This window comes from Diadema antillarum, unplaced genomic scaffold, assembly GCF_040938485.1.
Source record: "Diadema antillarum isolate AM-2024a unplaced genomic scaffold, OU_Dant_1.0 seq00000407_RagTag, whole genome shotgun sequence".
Lineage (NCBI taxonomy): Eukaryota > Metazoa > Echinodermata > Echinoidea > Diadematoida > Diadematidae > Diadema > Diadema antillarum.
Window position 1 is genome coordinate 27,648 of NW_027271395.1, and position 18,379 is coordinate 46,026.

At 35.8% G+C, this 18,379-nt stretch overlaps 1 protein-coding gene across 1 annotated transcript; it reads right to left on the reverse strand.

The window, feature by feature from the left end:
* Window positions 1-6,864: 6,864 nt before the first annotated feature.
* Window positions 6,865-16,265, reverse strand: LOC139732241 (beta-2-glycoprotein 1-like). The gene is made up of 7 exons (XM_071643117.1): window positions 16,244-16,265; window positions 15,430-15,615; window positions 11,077-11,244; window positions 9,216-9,401; window positions 8,583-8,789; window positions 7,801-7,962; window positions 6,865-6,881 (listed from the first exon to the last, which is right to left on the reverse strand). Exons 1-7 carry the CDS (start codon window positions 16,263-16,265, stop codon window positions 6,865-6,867), a joined length of 948 nt encoding a protein of 315 aa, XP_071499218.1.
* Window positions 16,266-18,379: the final 2,114 nt, after the last annotated feature.

The following is an 18,379-nucleotide window of genomic DNA, read 5'->3' on the forward strand; positions in this document are numbered from 1 at the left end:
ATTCAGATACTCAATTATATATTATAGGTACACAATACAGCTGAGAAATGTACTAGAGTACTCCGTCAAGCCACGCTTATGCTGTAGCCCAACTGTATTATTCATTGTTGTATGTTCGTTGTACGTTTTGCTGTACATTGTGCAATGGCAATGAAGACAAAATATTTTGTGAATAACTTATATTTGTGTATGGACATGAATGTGCGTGTGCAATGATGATACAGAAACCAATCAATCAAATCAAATCAAATCAATTTCTTTAATCGAAAGTAACAAGGCCGATGCGAAATAAACGCGTAATGTATTGTAACTGAAAGTATCAAATAAGAAAAGTGATATTAACGTATATTGTTCTGATGAGGTAAATGCAAACGGGGGAGAAGGTAATTCGTGTGTGTAGAAATTAAACAAACATAATACTCCATATTATGATTGCTAGTACATTGACTGAAATATAATACATGCTAGAAGCTATGTTCATGCACACATGAATTATACGTTATGTATAATGAATAGGATATGTACGCATGAAAATTACTGTACACATATTAAGGTACATGAATATGCATTCAAACTTAAGTACTTACTATATGCTGTATCATTACATACAACAAATGTGTTACCTGCGCCACTGGCGTATCGGGCCGTTGACAATGATGCTAGCAGAATGTTAAGTGCACAAAGTCTCCAACCCATGGTTTAATCCCTCTCCAATTTGGGATAAAAAGTGGAAAATCGTGTAGGGCGAAGAATACAATGAGGGTATTGAAGATATAATTGTATGAGTCCAAGTCGAAACAGGTCCACATGAGCTTCCAATCTCACGAACACTTCAGGCTAATTCTTCTGTACTTTGACCGTAAGCTTTTTTCAAGACATGATTCTAGATAACTTATGGCAAGATTTATGTATGCGGAGCTATTTACGAGCAAACAGAGCAAAGTTTGGTTTCTAAGGTATAATTTTGTGATGGGCAAGATAAGGGGGTTGCGAAAGGGCATTCTCCTTTCTTTGCTGATATCGGTGTTCAAACAAATTACAAGATAATCAATAAAATGAATGCCAAAGGGGAGATTATGTGACCGTGCAACACGAAACGAACAAAAAGTCGCACCTCTTGATTTTACGTGAGGACTCAAAAAAGGTGAACCGGGTCAACTAAGTCAATATTGAGTTTTTCATATTTTCTGAAGGAACTACCCTTCTTTTACATTATTCTTAAGTTTGGGATCATCAAGTGCATTTTCAGCTATTTTTCTACAACTCTTTTGTGTAGAATAGAGAGATCAGGTATGTCTTAATGGCCCCTTTTCATTTCTTGATAACCCTTTGCACACTCTTCACTTTCAAGTTTGATAAATTTTGAAGGAATAAAGCAACTGCATTGAAAGTTAGCAGTAATCATGGACAGAATATGTTTATAGAGCATGCTCAATTTCAACTTAATCTGATAATGTCTTCATTGTTGTTGCCCCAGTGGTTTGCTTCCTGTTCTTTGTCCCATTTATCGCACAGCTAGCACGGTTTGGTAAAGATTACGCGCTTGAATAGACAGATAGATCCTATACATTGTACTTCAGAGCCTCTTATCTCAGTTCACACTTTTGCAGAATGCGTGCTTTCTTTCCAATATTTAGATAGGTTAGGAGAGTCCATTTCAAATGAGCTATACATCATTTTAAAACTTAGAGTCTGCTCTTTTAGAATCTGCTCTTAACTAAAGATCCATGTCTGGCGACTTTTTGTTTGTTTTGTGAATCATGGTCACATATTTTCTTCGAATATTTGAATTGAGATGAAAGGACAAGTTTAATGGTGTTTTAGCGAGTGGTATTATGATGATTGTGTAGTGGTAGCAACACCTACTCACTAATTAATTAAGGTCGAATACACTACAGGAAATGAAGACATCGAGCACTCCGAGCGTACATTGTAGATTGGATGGTTTATTAGAGGCTCTGCACCAAGTTGTGGGAGCCAGTCACTGATGTGACGACGATGAAATTGTGATACACTTTGCATTTTTACACAAAGAGCAGTCGGTATTTATACATGTACAGGAGGTGACTCACCTCTCTGGTATCAGACAGTAAAACAAACAAGTGGTCAGTGTTGTCAAGCGGTTACCTTGGAATTGTTTTGAAGAGAACCAGCGGGGAGGATAAATGACCCACGGAGAGAGGAGGAGAGAGAGTGGGAAAGACGGAGAAATCGGAGCGGAGAGAGAGAGATTGTGAAGGAGAGAAACTGGAGAAAAGTTGAGCTGCTACAGTGTTAATGACGATAAAAGATGTCTTTCACCGCAAATCCAGAAAATCTGAAGGTTTCAAGACTTTCATTTCATCTTCTCTTTTGAATGGCACGTAACATATTTGTATATACACTTTTACAGTCACGCTTAGTTGTGGTATAGTATTAAAAAAAATCCAAACACATACACAGAGTACAAGATAATGCAATTATTCACTGTATACCATTTCGAATGAAATGTGATGCGGTGTTGAATTAACAGCCCATATTGCTATACAGCACTCGTAAGAGGAACACATGATGGGTGTAGCCAGATTCCCCCTATAAAGTACTCCCGAAAGGTGGACATGTGCACTATACAAATAACCACATTTATCATCATTTATCATTATCATTATGTCGTGCCCTCTGAAGAGACAAACACTTTGTCCCCTGATAGGACATAAGCTGGAGGTCCCGTGTGTGAAAGAGGTACACAGTCCATTCATGAAAAAGAACCCGCTTCATCTATTCATCGCAAAGAGCAGGGCGCATAACCCGGTGAAGTTGTCTACCCCAGGTACTCACAAAGCCCAGTGGAGGACCACGCAGTTAGAGCAGCTTCATTGATACGAGCTTTCCAGTCATCTAGTCAGTTAAGAATGAAAGCAAGCAATTCTATTTTGTTTACTTTCTTCTTTGCAAGGTTCATGAAGATTCTAGATTACATATATCGAGTAATTTTAGATTAACTATTAAAGCCATTGAAATCCTTTTTCACCCTACAGCAAGATTTAGTACGTTATTAATATGATGCAAATGAGAAATTTTACAGTTACAAATCTCTTATAAGAGGTGTACCATATCATTAAGACAGATTTTTTTTTTAAATCATGATATGCTATGGTAAAGATTAACATGGATCACAGTTTGCACAAATCGACAAAAGGGGGAAAAAGTTGTAAAACACCCCCAAATTTTGTGAATGGAGAAAAAAATACAATGCAAAACATATACACAGTTGAGAGAGCTAACACCAGAATTTGAGCATCATCAGTTTTATACGCGTGTCACAAAAACCATTGCACTCACTTGTGTCAAAGACAATCCTGGAAGACAGTATGTAACCAATCATTATTTCACCATCACCCAGGCACGCCTAGACATGTACATAGACGCACACACACACACACACACACACACACACACACACACACACATATATATATATATAGTGTGGGAGATAGTTCCCTGGGTCCCGAACGTGCGCGGTGCCTCATTTTTGGTTGCATATATATTGAAAGAAATTGGACTGAGAGCAACGTCCCGCCTCAGTCCAATTTCTTTCAATATATATATATATATATATATATATATATATATATATACACCGTTATATACAACCTGTTACAAAAAAAAAAAGAAAAAACATTTCCTACTTTTGATCCTTAATAGTTTGAAAACCATACATCAGATAACACTGCATGTCATTGGCATGAGTAATAGCTGAATAGTGTACAATTTAGTTGGAGGTGATTTGAATATAAGAGCATGAATCAGCTTCATTAAATCCGTGATTAATTTTGAAGTCAAGTTCCAGATTTTGGTCAAATTTGAATCACCTGTACAAAATTGAACTTGTCACAGGACCAATGAAGTGTATGTGAGTTTGTGCTTACAATGACCCTGAACAATAGCCATTAATACCATGAATAACACCTTTTCAGAGCACTCCAGGACCAGGCTTTTGGTCTATCATATAGCTCTTGCTCCAAGGCACATGCATACTTTATTAATAATTTATGATGGATTGCCATGGGCAGTGGTAGTCTGAATTCATGGTAAAGCATAAAATGCATGCACATGAAAAAGCAAGCGCATGTTTGCATGTGCTTGCATACCCTATATTCATAATGAATAAAGACACCTGTGAAAGTGCAACTTCTCATGAATATGTAATAGAGCATTCAAACCCTGGTCACTGTTTGCTGTTCAGGACAATTGTCTGAGTGTTAACCACACGCTTCCATTCACACCAATTTACCCCTGTGAAAATTAAAGTTTTGTACAAAGGGTTGAAAATAGAGCAAAATCTAAAACATAACCGAAAAGTAAATCTTTGATTTGATAAAACTGATTTGTGCTTTACTTTCCAAATTACCTCCAACAAAAATTATACACTATTCAGCTCTTGCTCATATCAATGTCAGTGTTATCTGATGAATAGTTTTTGAACTATCAAGGATCAAAAGAGAGATTTTTTTTCTTCTCGCATGATACCTAGTATATAAATATGTATATATATATATATATATATATATATATATCATATATGTAAATAAATATATATAATATGTATGTCATGTCTTATATACGAATATCAATTTCATTTCATTTTGTTTAAAGGGGCTAGGAAAATGCTGTCTCGAAGAGATGGCAAAACACACATTTGCTTTTTTTTTCTAATGAGGTTACTCCAGTGAATTTCATTGTGTTGAGTGAGAGCTAAATATATACGAATCACTCAATTTGACTAAATTAAAAGGGAGCACTGCTATACGAGAAACTTCCAGTGCGCTACATATTTACCTTTTCAATGCCAAACATTGATTTCAAAGAAGGCAAGGTGTTATTAACTTTATTTTCTTTATTATTCTTTGCATGTGTACATACAGAAGGCTTAGGAAGACAAATTTTATAAATCTTGCTTCCCGGCCGCGATATCCTTTGTCATCAATTGTCACATTTGTGTGTTTGTGTGTGTGTGTGTGTTTGTGTTTGTGTGTATTATACATAAAATCTTACATATCTGCATCAAAAATTTACACAAAAGTATTTAGTGCACAGTGTAAATCACTTGTTTCTATTTATATACATGTACACATTAACTATATGCAGCATATAAACAGTATGTCATACATGTTATAAATATATATTTACTTTTTTTATTATGTAATAACCAAATGAAGAATGAGTCTCAAATACGCCGTGTGTAGATCCAAAAAGAAGGTTTTTATTCACAAAATTTTCAACCCGCCTAGGCCCTTCGTCAGCTTAGTATTTCATTCTTCTTATATCATCGAAGTCCAGCAGGTGGAAAATTCCAAGATGAACATATATACGTATGTATATATACAATATGCATGTATATATACATATATATATATATATATACATATATATATATCACGAAGGAAAACTTAGGAAATGATTCTCGCTTCTGTTTTCACTGGGAAAGACGAACATTAAATATTCTAATTTATGACATCGGAGAAAATTTGTATTTAGCAAAGCAAAGGTCTTTCTTGTCTTTATAGATACACATAAAGTGTTAAATCTAAACAACAATCCATTGAAATACACTTTCGCAACAAGAGCTCTATGTCTAAGAATAGAGACACTTTCTCAGGTATGTTTTCCCCAGTAGTGTAATCTGTAACAATACCATTAACGTACGGATATTATTGCCCAAAAGCCATTGGTTTATAGACAGAGTCTTATCATCTTCAAAGCTGCTGTTGATAATTCAGCAACCATATCATTTCTGCACGAATCTACTTCAGAGCTTATAATCTTATTCTCAAATTTCAAATAATTTGACTCAACTAATCACCTCAGCTAATATCTTCCTTTTACATTTATTCTACAAGCTTTTCAGCGGCTTTTATTGTGGAAGAAAACTCCAAAATCTCGTCCACAAATTCCAAGTAATTTGATGCAACAGCTAATGTTTTCCTTTAAAATCCATCTTACAATCTCTTTTGCAGACTTTTAATGGAAGCCAATACTAAATGTGTGACCAAATAATTATCTGGTCATCAAGGATACTGATTGATATGTATTTTCTAAACTCGAAATTATTTTCTTTTACTTCAACTGAAAATTATCATGTTGTATTTTTAAAACTACTTCATTATCTATGATATCGCGAACATGGAACATTCTTGTGAATCAACTTGTTGTTTTTTTTTTAGATCTCCTACACGTTTCTACATGTGTCTAAAGAAAATTGTAAAAATGCATGGGCGCTATACCTCTCCGCGAAATACGAAGAATTCTCCTGCAAAAACCCAGTTGGAGCTCTTCCGTTGATTAGTCTCCGTATGTGCTACCGCATTCATCTCCATGTAGTTCGGGTCAATGTTGATAACAACCTTCGATCAATATCGAAGATCGGAATACGTAAAAGAAGACATTGGTCAATGATCATGGCGAGTACTTTTCCAGTGAAAAGAAAAATATCCAGCTAGGCTGTTGTGCCTTCCTTTCTTCTAGCTCCGTGATTGGTTAAAATGTAATGAAGGGATCAGACAAGTCTAGGAATGCTTCGGATGTCTTCGTCTACTTGTACAATCATGCGTACATGTACAGGTGCGCTCGATTTTACAGCTTCCCCGAGATGAGTTTAAGTGACTGCCAATGACTGCAGGAGGCGGAAACTGCCATCAGCAATACTAAGTGTTTGATTTTAAACCACTGATGAAATATCAGTAGTATGGGTTAAATAGGAATAATGTTTCTGAGTAATTTCTAACTATGAAAACGCAACATACAAAACTGATGCTTTGTATAAACGATGGGTACGTCACTGTCCGTTCTCTGTTCCCTGTACACGTATGTCAGGTACATGGTTCTTCACAGTTCGGTGTTCACTGCGTGAGATAAAAAGAACATGCAAATTAGATTATTCATGGGTGTTATATTTGTCGGGAGTAGGTCCTATCCTTAACCAGAGCGAAGTGCACTGGTCCGTTGGTAATCAAATTGCGTCTGAGTGCATGATCTCGTATTTATCCAAGGTGGAAATAGTGTTGACTATATTACAATTTAACAGCTCCGAACATTATGAAAAGTAATTGTGATCTGTCCACACAAAACGGACATATATTTTCTTTTTTATGTAAAGACCTAATAACGTTGTTTTTCAGAATAAATGTATTTTAACAGAATAATCAGCTGATTTTAGTCTGAATCCTTTTCTTTGGCTACTTTCTCTTGTTCGTCTACTTCCTCGATACGATTCTATCACTAGCGATTTCTCGTATTGCACGATTAGCCAGAGTAATACCGAACACCTGTATTAAAGACGCTACACCCACATTACTCTCTTAGTCTTCCTGAGTGTGTGTATATAAGAAAGTTAATGGTACATTAATGACGAAGAGTTTCAATGCAAAAGCAGAGTTATAACGTTGATTTCAAAGCTTTGAAAAAGAAGAAAAAATCTTTTCAAAGATGCTGCACTCGTTAGATAACAGGAAGTATTTTTTAGAGACATAAGTAGAATTGTCAGATATACATTATGGTCATATCTTTATCTTTTCAGCATCTTCGCTATCGAATATCTCAAACTGATAAAGACGAATATGTCGATTTTTGCCTTAAAACTCTTCATAATTATATATTGTATGTATACAATAATGTACGAACATTATTATAATGCATGGGTGACAAGGCAGTCAGACAGAAACAGATAGAAATATGCATCATAGTTATACAGTGTATGTTCAAAATAATGAGGAATATACAACGGAAGATGCGTAGCGATAGTTCTGATGATGAACTGCTTACAAGCACAACGAACGTTGGGTTTCCACGCTCCATCATCGCAGAATGCTCTGGGACCACCTAGTCTGATCATCCCTGGAGTTTGGGCGCACTGGAATGTGTGTACGTCGCCGTGGCGAAACAATTCGTCCGCCACGTCCGTGTTCACTGGTCCCGTGCAGTTGGCTGCAAGGTAATCATGGTAATAATGAATGAATGTATGTATGTTTAGTTGCGTGAACGACATTCAGCGAGAGATTTGGATACCGTCCATCCCTTCTAACCAAACATCATTTTAATGAGTTTATTCCTTCAACATGTCAATACCTGGCATATAAGATGCTTCTTGATGCCCCGTGTTCGTTGCATGCCAGAACGCATTCATAGATTCATTGGAAAGAACAGTTTCTGAGAGTTACTGATGTTTCTTAACAAACAAACAAACAAACAAACAAAAAACACACAAAAAACGACCATCGTCGTCGTGTCTGGGCCCATACACATGAATGAAAGTTAAGATATTGGCATTTTGTCCACTTTCCCTATGTTTGAATTACAGGAAAGTTCGTTTTGAGAAAATAAAGTCAGACAACAAAAGGATGAGAGCACTTGTACAAGCTAGTTGTAGCCCGTGCCGTTTTACGTCTCACACCAGAGTCTGTAAATAACATTGAGACTTGAATAATGCTTCTGTTCTACAGTTCATTGTGTATTGTTATCTTTAATCATTTGGGTTGCTTTGTTTTCAACGCATGTCACCAATTAGGGAAATAGCTAGCAGGACAGTGTGAGAGCTACATGTATACCTCTGCAGGCAGGCCAAGGTCCACCGATGTTGAAGGACCAGGTCCCTGATGAGCAGGTGGCGCTCTGGGGGCCGTGCAGGTATAGATCCGCTTCGCACAGGAATTCGACCGTGTCACGGTGGTTGTAGGTGGAATGCATGGACTCACCCGTCATGGTGGATTTGTGAATAAGGCGAGCGTCATCAAAGGATGGAATTTGGCATTTGTCTGATGGTGAATAGGATTAGATTAGACAGAATCTGATGATGATACACTTAGATGCAACCATTTTGACAATCTTGTATCGGAGAAGTGTCAAACGATGTAGATATGAGATGTAAAAAAAATGATTTTTTTTTCTAGTTACTTTATAATTTCACATTAATAGCTTTATTCGCATAACGCACGCTTCTTTGGAAAATTCGATATGAGATCGCTTTGTGTGCGGCCGTAAAGCAACCAGTTGTTCTTATAAGAACGTTATAAGTTCCTTTCGAAAATCTAGTTTTGTGTATCAGTAATGCCAGCATAACTGAATAAGATAATATATAACTGTATGCAAGCATTATTTGATGAATGGCATTTGAAATCATTTATATGGTGGGAACCCATGCGGCCCACAATCAAATTCAATATAAATTTTATTATACCCACCATAGCATTGTAGCAGCATTTGATCCGGTTCCCATTGGTTGGTCGAATTGCAGTAGGAGTACTGTGGGCCAATGGGAGTCTTGTCATCATCACATTCTAGGTCAACTCTTTGGTTATGCTCGAAGAACCCATCCCATGGATTCCCCCAATAACTGACGCCCTCTGGAACTTCTGGTACCGGACAGCCTGCGATGTGAGACAGAAGACGTAACAGGGATCGTAATCATTATCGTCCCTAGATGGAATGTAGAGCTCAACAGCATGTTACCAACCTGAAATTGTGTTGACATACCTAAGAGGTGACATAATAAAATACGGTCATTCTAAAGATCTCATGGCCATGGCACTGTGCATAGTACTAGAAGTTTCCCCTTACAACTTTTAGAATGCATGTTCCCAGATGAATATCTATCATTGATTACATTGAATTGAATTGTATTGAATTGAAATGAATTGAACAGGTTTTTATTAAGAATCGTGTCTGGCAGCCAAAGGTTGAATTGCACATGTTTACAATCATAGTCATAACAATAGATTATGTCAGTGTTCTGTAAACACAATGAATATAAAGACATGATATAAAAAATATTACGGTGGTCACATGTGGCAAATCTCGAAACAAATGATCAATCAGTGAAGGTACCAGCCCAATCAATACTGGAATTGCATTTTTTAAAAACGAGAAAAGAGAAAAAGATTTTAAAAAGATATACTGTCAACATGGCGACACGCTGTTCATGGCTGAAAAAAAAAATACCGTTACTATTACAACTAATAATTCAACTTTATCAGTGATGGTACCAGCATTAACTTCTCAAGGCATTTTATGAAAAGTAACCGAATGAGTATGAACCCTGTACTGTACCAACAGCTTGTCAACGAATGGTTCTGCTCGTCAGGTCCTCGAGCCGTTACCTGGAGGGGATTCTGCCCCTAAGAGATCGTATAGTTTTGGTTGAAACATAACTTCAGGTTTCCAACATTTTGGGTGAGATAACGAGAAACCTCTTATGAAATATGAAAGAGTATGTAATTCCAAGAGGAATTAAACGTTTATTTGATGAAAATTGGTTTTGAAATGGCTGAGATACCCCAAACAGAGCAATCCTAATAAAAGGTGGGACCCACCTTTTCTTACAAACGCTTTGTTTTACTTTGTTCTTGTATATCTCAGCCATTCGAAAAACGATTTTCAGCAAATAAACTTTGAATTCTCTTAGAATGGTACGCTTTGTACTATTTCACAAGTTGTTTCTTGATATCCCGCAAAAAGTTAAAAGCCCAATTCTCATATCCACCAATATGTACCATTATAGGCCTACCAATATACCTTTAACACTTTCACTCCAGCATCGATTGGGAGGACACTGGGAAATGCCAAGCGTTCTGTTATTCCATGTCCTCTACTTCTGATTGTGACTCTTTTTTTTTAATCGAGCCTATTACCCTCTCTCTCTCCCCTGTGAGAGGCTAATGATAAAAACTGACATAGGGGGAGGGGGTGACAGAGGGCGAGTGTTACAGGAATACGATAAATAAGTACTATCATTGAAAGTTCCAGTACACAGAATGATGTTGCATTCATACATGTTGGGTAAAAACAGGCCTACAAATAATGACAAAGAGTGTAACAATTAGTTGAAAATATACGTTAAGAGGTACTGTTAAAATGAAAAGGATAAGACCAAGATTAGCATCAAGTCAAAACTGAGGTGACTTGCAGGTTAATATACACCTGCATGCACACATGCAAACACATGCAAACATACATGTACATAATCATACACATTCATTATACCTATGATTGGCCTAGCTATGTGAGTTAAATTGTTTTGCTGCTATAGAGACTTTTAACGCTCACCTCTTGAGACACATTCGACGGCAGGATTCCAGGTTCCGTCGTCACAAGTCGTTGTGACAGTGTCACCCGAGCCTTGTAGAGAATAACCGGGCAGACACTGGAACAAGAGAACTTCTCCGGTACCGTACGATGCCGTTCCGTTCGTATTATCTGGAGCTGCACAAGCCGCTGTAAGGTAATCACAATAAATTTTGCTTTTAATTCCTTGAATAATGATGAATTCTATAACACAGTAAGGCACTTTGAATCTGATCATGCAAATATGATCTCCAGTTTATATGAAGATTACATATCCGATAAATACAATACCTCAGCACAAGAATTTGAATATAACTTTGACTCAAATGATCCAGTCCAGAGTCCATCGTGTGTTTATTTGACCGAAAATCAGTATAAAAATCGGATCACGAATACAGTTGATGAAACATTTTTGTTAGCTCACTTTAACATACGCAGTATCAATAAAAATTTTGATAAGTTGCGCTTACTCTTAGAAAACCCAGATCATAAATCTTGCTCCATCATAGGGCTAACAGAAACATGGTTGAACTCTAATATCAGTCATTTATTTTCTTTACCTGGATTCGAATTTGTATTTAGAAATAGAAATGAGAGAGTTGGTGGAGGAGTTGGTTTGTACATCTCGAAAAAATTTAAATATATTATACATGAGGAGATTAGTGTTATGAGCGATGTACTCGAATCCCTTTTTATTGAATTGATAAATCCACATGGAAAAAACATTATGATTGGTGTAATTTACAGGCCCCCTCGGTCGAATTTGAATGATTTTTTGACAGTTTTGCAGGATTTAGTACAAAATCCCATGATATCTATTAAAGATACATTTCTGATGGGCGATTTTAATATCGATCTCATGAAATGTAACTCCCAAAACAGTTCAAAAGAATTTATAGAAACATTAATGTCTGCTTCGTTTTTACCATTAATTTCCAAGCCTACCCGTGTCACCAGCCAATCGGCTACCCTCATAGATAACATTTTTTGTAATGTTCTTCCACTTCCTGAGTCTGGTATCGTCCTCTCAGACATCACTGACCATTTTCCTATATTTGCTCAGGTTCCAATTAAACTGAATAAACAAAATAATTATCATAAGCGTCGTAAGATTACTGCAGATAATCTTACAAGTCTCCAAAACAGTTTAAAAGAACTCGATTGGTCTTCTGTATACAACACTACCGATGTCAATTTGTCTTATGATTATTTCATATCTACTCTTACCTCCGAAATCGATAACCATATTCCCCTGCGTAACATAAAAAATAGATATAAGCAAATTCCAAGACTCCCGTGGATAACCCAGTCTATATTACGATCTATAAATAGGAAAAATAATTTGTTTTATAAATATAGATGTAATCCCACTGAAAAAAATAAGAAAAAATATGTTTCATACAAAAACACACTCATCAAATTATTGCGTACGCAGAAGAAATTTTTTTATGTTAATCAGATAAGCAAATATAAAAATGACATTAAAAACACATGGAAAACATTAAAGAATGCTATGAATACACCTAACAATTCATCTAATATTTCTGAAGTTCGGTGGGGCAATGCCTCCAGCAACACTCCCGCTGGCATGGCTGAAATTTTTAATGACTTCTTTTCTTCAATTGGAAAAAATCTTTCTCAAAATATTCCTCTTTCTAGTAAATCTTTTAGTGATTTTTTAGATACACCTAACTCTAAAACTATATTTTTTGACCCAACATATAAAGAAGAAATAATAAAGATTGTTGCCAATTTGAAAGAAGGTAAAAGTCCTGGCCACGACGGAATTGACAACTATTTGATAAAAAACATAATTCCTCAAATAGTGGATCCCTTAGTACATATTATCAACTCATCGCTTGCAACTGGCCATGTGCCAAATAGCATGAAAATTGCGAAAGTAATTCCTATTTATAAGAAAGGGGAGAAGGATGATGTCAATAACTATAGACCCATATCTTTATTATCTTCTATTTCTAAGATTCTTGAAAGAATAGTCTACACCAGGACAGTACGTTTTCTTAAAACCTGCGACATATTTTCAAACTTTCAATTTGGATTCAGGGAAAATCACAGCACAACACACGCACTACTTGCCCTCATCGACAAAGTCACACACGCACTCGACACACGTTCACACACAATAGGTATCTTCTTGGACTTCTCCAAGGCCTTTGACACGATTAACCACGGAATACTTCTCGCCAAACTGTCTCATTATGGAATACGTGGAAAGGCCTTGGAGTGGTTCACGAGTTACCTATCAGAAAGATCCCAATTTGTACATGTCAACGGCTTTGACTCTCAAAGTAAAACAATTGCATGTGGTGTTCCACAAGGGAGTTTATTAGGCCCATTGTTATTCATTATTTATATTAATGATTTTCATAGATCCTCGGAGAAACTATCATTCATATTATTCGCGGATGACTCTAATCTTTTTTTTTCCCACCCTGACCCAAATATCTTAATAAGAACAGTCAATGAAGAATTGATAAAGGTCATACAATGGATATACGCAAACAAATTGTCATTAAATATTCAAAAAACAAAAGTTATGCTTTTTAGTAATTCTTTAGATAGCCTCCCAGGCAATATAACATTTGATACTACTCCCTTAGAAGAAGTTTCTTCTTTTAAATTTCTTGGTGTTTGCGTTGATAACAAGCTTTCATGGAGGAATCATATTGATAACATATGTAAAATTATTTCACGTAACATTGGCGTAATGAATAGATTAAAATATTATCTTCCTTCATCTGCATTATTAACTCTTTATTCTAGTTTGATACTCCCTTATTTAAACTACGGGATTCTTGCTTGGGGTAATACATATCAGATGTTACTTGATAAACTTCTTTTATTGCAAAAGAAAGCGCTTAGAATTGTTTTTAATTTACATACCCGTGAACATACAGATGCTTTGTTTTCTGACCATAAAATATTAAAAGTAAATGATTTGTATGTGTTTCAACTTGGTCAGTTTATGTTTAATTACAACAGTACCTTTTTACCTAAAATATTCCACGATTTATTTCATCGAAACAGTCATGTTCATAACTATCCCACGCGACGATCCGACGAATTCCATCTTCCGTTAATGAGAACCGCACATGCCCAAAATACATTTCTTTATACTGGACCCAGACTTTGGAATAATTTAGATAATAGTTTAAAAGATTCCCCCAAATTTGTCACATTTAAATATAAACTCAGAAAACATTTACTTTCTACTTATAATCTTAGATAAGTTAAATTGCTATAATTTATGCTTGAGCTTTCACCTGTCCTGATGTCGCAGCACTTGGCGTGTTCTGTGTGCAGACCTCTCTTCTTTCTTCTCTCCTTTTCCTTTCCTGTCTATTGTTCTTCGTAGACTTGTATTGTTACCGTCTTCTCTCCTCTCGGTACTGTCTCGCGTCCAACAGTGTATATGCGTGTGGGTAATTGAATGTGTGTACGAATGTATTGTCCTTCTCTTATTTTCCCGGTACATGTGGTTCAATGAACAGTGTCCGGGCACTATAGCATTGGTATTCTATATTTTTTTTTCCCGACCTGTGTATCTCAAAATAACTACATGTATATTGTTATAGAATAGTATATCATTCACTCATTATTTATCTAGCGATCCACGTCCGACAAGCTTTGCTTTTTAGTGGATCACTATTTTCCATGATCGAATTTACTTTCCGCTCGCCCACGTAGTATTTGTACAGTGTTCCTCTTTATTATTGTACATATATGTTGTTCTATAATTTGTCTCGTATATTACATGAATCTTTTGCAAGCGTTTGAACAATATCAGTTAATGACATGTATACATTGTACTATGTTTTTGATTTTCGTTGATTGGAAATAAACTATGATTGAATTGAATTGAATTGAATTGAATTGAATCAGAACATTTTAAGAGTAATAATGTCTGAATGAGTACACCGATTTGTTTTTCCGTGGGATTACCTTCCCCTTTTTTTTTTGCATTTATTTCACATTTATTAGCGTTCATATGACGCACTATCAGGTACAAAACTGAGTCTTTTTCTTAAGCACCATTCATGACACCTTCTGCGACCAATGACGGCAAACTTAAGAGTGTTGCGCCAATTTATTTTGAATGCGATGGTCTGTGTATGTGTAATAAGTCATTCTTTTTTCGAGCAAAATTTCGCAGATTAATATTAAACAAAAAAAAAATCGATTTCAACTACACGTAAGTCACGAGTTGATAATCGTTCATGCCCTATACACTCCTCACGCAGCCTCATTTCGTGAGGCATGGTGATACAGCATAACTTTGGGAAGACTGTTTTTTCTATGGGCATTGCTTCTTACCTTGACATGATGGTAGGCCGGTCCCTTCGTAGCTCCAGGAACCATCAGTGTGACAGGTGGCAGAAGAAGACCCCGTGACCCCTCCTTGCGGGCAGGAGAACTGAACCGCGTCCCCGGGATCGTAGGAAGTTTTGTAGGGAGTGGTGATTACACCGCCATCACCGACATCAGGTGGTACGCACGAAACTAAAACGAGACAAATAGAGTTTTAATTGGCTCTTCTTATGATGAAGGTGACAGTTTATGATATAGAAGTCATATGATGACAATGGTGCAATGCCGGTATAACAACCGTGTTTATCATCATCATCATCATCATCATCATCATCATCATCATAATCGTCACATTTTAACAAATTCATACTGTAAACTTTATTTGGATCATGATAAAAACACTAATATTTTTATTTCCATTTTGATGTGATTATCTCATGTATTGCGGATTTCCATGCAGGAACTGGTCAATGGAACTCATGAAAGAAATGTACATGATAACAATTATCACGATATATGATATATTATAATAATTGTTTTGTAATGATGATGATGATAGCAATAACAACATTGGTAAACTAAAAAACAGGCGTTATTACACATAAACAATATGTCCATTACAAATTTGTCCTACTATAAATGCACATTATTCTCTCTGTATAAAATATCTCTCTTTTTCTCCTTCTCTCCTCTCTCTGTATCATAATGATACGTTTATATATACAAATATACAAATACATTATGTATATTATGATATATATTATATATATATATATATATATATATGTATATATTATATATATATATATATTTAACTCACAATCACACTTGATCTTAATCATGTTACCCCCAAAAAACCCAATATATATACATAACTCAAATTAATTTTTGATCTTAATTGTATTACACAAAAACTCTAATAAATAATGTATTGGAATAGAATATCAGTAGGAAAATTACATCTGCGAAAATTGATAGCAATATAGCATTGTATAAAATCTAATAATACATGTAGTTGTAATCAAGGAAAATATCTTGAACGATGGAAGTATTATGGTGACTTGATTTACCTGAAGTGCATGTTGACGTTGTGATATCTGGATTCCAAATATCATAACCATAGCAGAGGCCAAACGTTGGCCCCGATACAGTACTCCCATCGGAACATGACACATCCACACGCATCCACTGGGGATAGCTTGCCTGGTCAGGAGAAATCACTACGTTGGTATTGAGACTTGGCTTCACGCATGTGTTTGGATCTATACGGGACCAGCAAAGAAAAATGTATCGTGATTTGAGGAGACAGTTGATAAGATTATGTGAACTGTAGTTATAGCTTTCCCTGAAAAGTCACGCACACATAGGCTGCATAAAGATGAAATGATGGAATAAAGTACAGTTTTCCAGGTCAATTTTAAACCCTTGCCAATCAAATAAAATAAAAATAGTCTTTCAAAATTCACAAATACAAGTCGCACTGTATTTAACTCAAGAATATGTCATGTTAGAGCGTGCGACGAAATTTTAACCCTTATAGATGAACTCTTGATCCACTGGGTCTCTTGTGTCCGTCTTCTTTTATTTTTCATGCTTGTTTTCTTTCCTGTTTACGGCTTTTTTTTCCTACATAAAGATTATTATTGTAATCTTCTCAAAGCTTTTCTTGTCACTTTTTATTTCTGTCTGCATGTCTATTATTCACATTTCATATCTTTAACCTTTATTATAGTGACAGGGCTGGCCAGATCAGACGCCATGCAGGGCTGTGTATAGTTAAACCATGCCATAAGACCCTTTATGAGTAATCAAAATCAAAATCAAAATCTTTTTCACAATGTATAGAGATAATATTTTCGACAGATTTGACATGAATAGAAGGGCAACGTTTCTGGATACTTGCCACATAAGCATAACAACACCATGTTCAAGTTTTGACTTGAGCCATTGTCCCCAAAATCCCTCCACATTTTGAATTTCTACTTGATACATAACGAATTTGAATGGCCGAAAAGACGGAAAAGTACGAATGGATAAATTTGAAATCTTAAAAAGGCAAATGGAATTGCTCATTATTGGGCGAAATTTGCAATTCAATCGCAGAGTTGAGCAGCCAAAGACAAATTTGAATTTAATCTTTTACATTGATCGCGTTTCGGTCGACACTGATTTCTCGAATCGTTAATTTTTTTGGACAAATTTAACACGTCATTCACTCATCATTTTGTCACCCCCACCCCCCCCCCCCCCCGAAAAAAAAAGTGCAAATGTATAGTAAAACACCCTATAATGTTTAGTTATACAAAATGAATAGGAAATTGTAAAAAAAAAAGAAAAAGAAAGAAAGAAAGAAAGAAAGAAAGAAAGAAAGAAAATACTTTAGTGAAAAACACAATACAATACATTCCTTGTTGTGACTTTTACGACTGTACCAAAATAATAAAGTTTTTGGAAGTGGAAAAATGGACGAGCCCTTTTAAAAGCAAGGCTTGCATCTTGCAGTCCGGACCTGCTCATGGACAATGACAATGACTGTGCTTAAGAAACTAACCAAAACTAACAAAACCATACAGTACTTGAACAGGATTTTTTTTTTCCGGTAGATTCCCACAGAATTATTGACTTGAAGGTAACTTTTATGAAACTCGTATCATGTGGCCCTAAGAGATCACAACCGTTATGAAACCAGGCTGTTACAGCTAATCAATTGTCAGAATGAAAATCATGAACTTATTGCCATGATGTTTGCAATAAACGAATGCGAATGCTGCAAGCAACTTTCTGAGAAGGATCGGTGAAAGTGATAATGATCGACAATGGCAGCGCGAATGGTATTAATGTTTAAAGACATGGCCGAATTCACAGTTGCTGTAGTCGCCTTAATAAATGTTTATTCAAATTCATTTCCTTTCGTTCAAATTCGTTATTTGTGTAACAGACATTTCGGAGGAGTTAA